General features: G+C 48.2%; 1 protein-coding gene across 1 annotated transcript in view; it reads left to right on the top strand.

Moving 5' to 3' along the window:
• The first annotated feature begins 672 nt into the window (after positions 1–672).
• LOC128968285 (uncharacterized) overlaps positions 673–6,000 on the top strand; it is a 33,140-nt gene continuing 27,812 nt past the window's right edge. The window contains exons 1-2 of the mRNA XM_054382697.1: positions 673–680; positions 970–1,202. Of these exons, the coding sequence (XP_054238672.1) occupies positions 673–680; positions 970–1,202 (241 nt within the window). The remainder of the gene's footprint in view (positions 681–969; positions 1,203–6,000) is intronic.

Genomic DNA, 6,000 nt, shown 5'->3' with positions numbered 1-6,000 from the left:
GCAATATGATGGGGGGAAAGGACCAATTAAACAACTTGTCTTTAAATTGTGTCTGCTGCCAATCAGCAAACTCCAGACTACAGCAAAAAGTCAGTTCACTTCAGTTGGTATCTGATCCACGGTGTTTGTTGTAGAAGCACAGGACACCTAAGGGACAAGAGTCAAGGGGCACCTGGACTGCATCTGCCTTGACAGCTCCCCTTCTGCCTGGCTTTCTCAAAGCATTTGTAGCAGGGCTGTAGTATCCACTGGCTCTCTGTTGTCTACTCGGGGCTGCTGATGCTGTGGGCAGCTGAAGTTCACAGAATCAGGCCGGTTTAGCCAGTGAAGCAGCACATTCTCTCCTGACAGTTGTCAGAAATCTGGATGAGAGAGCAATGCAGGGACTGATGGTTTTTTTAGCAAGCAGAGACCCTGTATAGGTTAATAAGGGGCTGTTGGAAATCTGTATTGCTTAAATCCAGCCAAGGAGTAACTTCTGACATGTTTCCCAAGGCAGCACTCTAGTGAGAGCTCTTCATTCCTGGTCTGCATGTTTGGAGGTCAGTCAATGGGGTGACACCACAAATCTGCCCATAGGAGCTTGCATTCGGTACGGTACTGTCACTTCATTCTCCCTCCTCTTACCCATAGCCTGCAGCCCCAGCTACAACCTAGGCAGAGTTTCGCACGATGACCACGTAACACGCGATTTAGGGAAAGAAAAAAAAATGAAAAGAAAAAACCCCACCAAACCCATTCTACTCTCCTCCCCACCAGAAACATTCCAGCCTTTCCTTTCCAGCCACTTGAGAGGAGGGGTTGTTTATTGACATAATGCAAGTGCCGAATTTTTTTCTTCTCTCCCGACCGTTTTTTCCTTTCTCCCCCTCTCTCCTCCGGGGGTTGCAAAGGTAGTTCAAACCCCTCCAGTCATCTCGGCTTATCAGCCAAAGGAGACGCATTCCTCTGGGCTGCTCCCTTTATAAGTCACTGCTGGCCGGGCGCCCGCTCGCAGCCTCCGGGCCAGCAGCGCTGCCTGCTGTCCCAGCTGCATCGCCATGCCCTAGCCCGGGCTCCGCTCGCCCGCCGGGGGACGCGCAGCAGCCCGGAGAGGGCCGGCGGCGATGGCACCCCCGTCCCCCACTCGCCCCTGAGGGAGGCTGCCGCCGGGATGTTCAGTTGGCACCGCAGCTTCACCCTGGGAGCGCCCTGGAAGAGAGGTAAGTCCGCCGCCCCCTCGGGGCTGCCCCGTCCCGCGCGAAGCCAGCCGGCAGCTGCCGGCACACCTCCCAAAACCCGCTCCTCCGCCACCCCCTTCCTTCCCCTTAGCGGCCGCGTAGACAGTACTTAGGGCAATCCCATCCTGGCCCGCCCGCTCCCGGGCCCTCCAGACGGGCTGCCCGTACGGCACCTCAGCTTTGCCGCCGCGGCTCCATGCTGCGCTCCCTGCTCTCCGGCTGCCTCTGCCCCAAAGCAGGTAAGGCTGCAATGAGACTTAAGCCTCCGGCCGGTCAACCCCTACCTCGGGGCCGACGGGGTGAAAGACCGCGCTCTAGGAACCGATTTGTTTTCTTCAAATGGGTTTGTTTTGCATCTGCAAGCGTGGAAAGGCTTGGGAGAGAACAGCGGGAGAGGGGGAGCGCTGCGGCTCTGAGGGCGAACTGCCCGGGATGGGTGCATGAAAGGGGGCAGCGGGACCGCCACCTGAGCGGCTCTGCGCACTCGTCCCGCCCGTAGCTCCCAGGTGTTGCACGAACGTGAGGCTGATTAGGGCAGCCCTCAGCCTGTCACTGGTCTGGCAGTGGATATCGGATCCGTGGTATATCCCACTCCAAAACGGGTTATACCGAACTTGAGAGGTTTTATTTGCTCCTTCCTGTTGTGTGCAGATGAGGTGACCCAGGCAGGGAAGGCAGCTCTGGTCCTGCAGCACATCACTTGCAACATAGTAAGTCTGTTGTGAAAACAAATTAAGTGGTCTCAGACTGCCTTTTTCAGGCACAAGAGGTCTGGTTTTACTCCTTAGCCAGTGCTGCAAGCTTTGAGATCACGAGTCTGAGGTAGCAGAATACCAGTAGCATCCCTGTTTACCCATCAACTTGGCTTGTGCCAGCTGTAAACGAGATCCGCAGTTTCTGTTTCCATTAACATCACTGCACTGGATTGGTTTCCTTGGAACGGAGGTGGCTACAGACAGGGTTTGCCAGAGTCTAAGCATAGTGTGCTGTGCAATAGCAGGATGGTAAAGAGGTTGCAAAATACTGTGCTGGAGTGGTAATGCCTCCTGGGGTCCTGACATGCCCATATGTATGCTGAACTCCTGCCTCTCTGGACTGCCATTTTACAGTATGGTGGAAACCACTCATATTTCCCTGGATGTAATTTGACAATGAACTTGTTTTCCCTATACTATATAGTGCAAGCCTGGTGGCAGAGTTAGGAAGGGAAAGGAAGCTTGCTTTTCCACATAGAAGAGTGTCCCTCATCACCCAGTGTTGTCATAGGGGTAGGTGGAAGCTTTAATAGGGGAACACACTTATCACAGAGCACTGAGGAATCAAAATAAAAAAGAGATTCAGATAGAAATTCTCAAAAATAAGAAGGAGGGACAATACTCTCTGATCACTTCATCTGGAAAGAGGTACCAAATATTACTAGTGCCCTGGTTTGGACCCAATCTCTACTCAGAAAGTGCCAAGAATATACTGTTTCTTGCAAGCTTTGTGGAGTGACTTTAAAGTTTTATCTCCAAATGCAGCTTAAAATAGAGAATATAAAACAAAACATTTTTTGAGTGACAGCTTAGTAACAGAAGTAATGGCTGGATCTTCCCCGACTTGGGGGGTGGGGGAGGGAGGGACATGGCACATTACAGCAGAAATATCATGGTAGCAGGAACTCTTGTATAGGCAAGCTGAGTTTACTGCAGCTACAAAACTGTATCACCACCTCATCTTACCAAGGTGCTGGTGTGGTCCCAGCAGGTTCAACAAGCCCCAAAATTGTTACCAGTCTCACTGCAAACATAAAAGTCATACCAAGAAGTGTGGTTACACCTGCCTACTGCTACCTCTTTTGAACAGAAGCTCCTCTCTGGTTTTGCCTGGGGACAGCAGTGACTGCACATGAAGAATGGGTTAACAGTGACTTTTCTGATACAATTCATGAGTTCCTTTGGTTTCAGCTGAAGCACAGGGGTCTTGATGGCTTTAGTCTCTAGGGCTATTGAACAGTTGTTTATCCAAGCTTATTATAGGCAATAAAACCTGAATTACTACATACCTGTCATCCCTGAGGGGCAAGTTCCATCCTTGCACAGGGCCTCCTGTCTCCTAGCTTGTTTCTGGTTGAATACTCCTTTGCGATATGAGGCAGCCTGCAAATCAGGTGTGCAAAGAAAGATTTCCTAAATTAGACTATTTTTACCTAAGTGTAGTATGTTTGATTCCAAGGTGTTGATTTTCTGCTCAGAAACCACAGGAAGCTGTGTGCCAGATAATCTTTTGCCATTATACAGGGCTGCTCATAAAAGCACCATTTCCTTTATTTAAGGTTTTGAACCTTTCTTCTGAAGGAGTGCATAGGAATTTCCAAAGAGACGGATTTACAGGCCTTTTAGGGAGAGCTGTCATCTCCTTGATAAAGTCTCACAAATGCAATAGGGGACTATGGGAGCTGAGCCTCCCCTCAACCCCAGGAGTGGTTACATTGCAGAGGAGAGATTACTTGGGCACAGATCCTTGTGCACCAAAACTATCCTTGGCCTGGGCTGTGTATCTGAGAAATAAGTTACAGGGTAAGTGCAGTAACCAGTGGGAAAGGCTCTTCAGATGATGGTATGTGCAGGGTCAAGTGTTAGTCTAAAAAATGGTGACTGCCAGACTACACAAGTTACGCTGATAAACCAGGTGGTCTGTGGGGACTTGCTGGACCCTGGCACTTTCTGCCAGAGGTCACTAATCTATCAGACCTGTTGCTTTGTTTCAAAAGCTTTACAGGTCATTTGGAATGAATAAACCCAAGCTGTAAAAGTGTCAAGTGGCCTCTTTACTTGGAAATCCATTTCCTCTTTAGTTCATCCAACTATATCCATCAGTAAACAATCAATCTCACTCTCAAATGCCTGAAAAGAGCTATAATTATCTCCTCCTCTTCCAAAACACAGGTATTAAAGCTACAAATGCTTCTTCAATCAGAGTCCTTGAACCCTGTTATCTTTCTCTCACCATCTCTTTTTTTATGTATGGATTTATTATTACCAGCCATAGCTGTGAGGGAATCTGTAACATTTCTGGTCACATTATATTACCAAACTATCATCCAGAGGCACTTCACACACTTAACTAGCATAAGACTGGAGAGCACCTTGAAGACAAAGGATCCCAAAAACTTTGTACCTTTTGTTCAAGGACTGTCCAAAGTCTCTGCTTTGTCTTAATTATTCTTTTGCATTCAACTTTTCAAACAAATCAAATTGTATATATGCTCCCATGAAATCCACATGTATTTCAGTTCTCCAGTGGATACACTGAAATTTTGAGAATTGGGTCCATCATGCAAATAAATTCAGTTACCCCACAGGACCGTGTTCTTCTGCAAATGTGATTTTGTTCAGTCATAAGTCCAGTTAAAAATCTCAGCATTTCTAATGCAGTGATTTTCAAGCTTTCGCAAATTTCTGCCATTTGTAGATAAAGGTTGTAAGTGGTACACTAAAGAGACAAGACCATTCCATAAGCTCCTCTTAGAAAATCTGTCTTAACAGTTTAGGAGAAGCCCTAGCTTGGATGTGGCACCCCAATACACAGAAACATGCTCACAGACTAGCTTTGCTTGAAAGGCATTGGAAAGGCAGATTGCCTGCAGAAATTTGGTGCCAAGCCAGACCCCTACCATCTTCAGGACTGGCACTGAGTCTTCAGTAGGCCTGTAAAGGACCATGACACATGAAGATTCTCACTCTACGGAAGTCCATGGCAAGGCTCTGTGGATATAGATTTCCCTCCCAGAGGGTCAACTGGTAGTGGTTGCTGCAGGGGTTTTTTGGTAGTAGTTGTTTGTTGGGCTGGTTCTGTTTTTTTGGTAGCCTGAAAGTAATCAAATTCTTCTAAGTATTGCAGCGCTGTCCATGCAACATCTCCCTGTACTCAGAGGGCTATACAAGGGACAGCCGTTGCCCAGCTAGGACAGAAACATAGACCCTGCATTGGGCCCAGGTGGTGGGCGAATGCTGAGAAGTAGGTGCCAGCACAGCACCACCCCCCAGCACGTATAGGGGAAGAGTCAGTGGCAAAAAATGCCCATTGTTTCAGAGAGGAAGTGACCCCATTTCTCTTAAATTCTGGGAAACTGAGACCACCTTTGGTGAGAAAAAAAATCCCATCTTCACAGTGAAAGGGAAACCACTTGAGCTGTACTGCCAGCAATGTTAGAGAACAAGTGGCAGTGACAGGACTAAAGGGAGACTTTTTTTGTGAAGGAAGGAAGGAAGGAAATTGAGGGAATGCAAGAACTGAATGGGAGAGGCAGCCTTTCATTTATAGGTCATGAGTCTGACTCCAGCTCCACTAGTCACTGCTGCCTAATGATTCTTCAAAAGCTAATGATCTTTCAGTCTGTTAGTTGAAGGCCACAGGCTCATGACAGAACCTGTCCTGCATGGCACAGGATTTAAAACTTGGCACAGCTGGAGCTAAAGAGGACTTACTAGGCAGGCTGTGCTTGTTCTCTGGGGGATGCTGAAAAACCTCCTCTGCAGCTTTGCACATGTATCTTGCTCCTGTGTTCAGGGCTAAGCAGACTGGTACGAATGATGGGTTTGGCTTTGGTCTTCATTTGCAGGGCAGCTGTGCAAACTCCCTGCTAATCCTGCAGCCCAATTCATTAGTAATGCCCTTTATTTCTGGTGCTCCAGTCCTGTGGCACGCTACAGTTGGGAAGTATTTGCCTTATCGAATAAAACCTAGAGGGTGTTGCATGTCTTGTGGGAGATGGGACTGGGGAAAAGAATAGGAACTC

This window comes from Indicator indicator, chromosome 7 (genome assembly GCF_027791375.1).
Source record: "Indicator indicator isolate 239-I01 chromosome 7, UM_Iind_1.1, whole genome shotgun sequence".
Lineage (NCBI taxonomy): Eukaryota > Metazoa > Chordata > Aves > Piciformes > Indicatoridae > Indicator > Indicator indicator.
The sequence above is the reverse complement of the archived record's forward strand: the minus strand, read 5'-3'. Positions and strand labels throughout refer to the sequence as shown.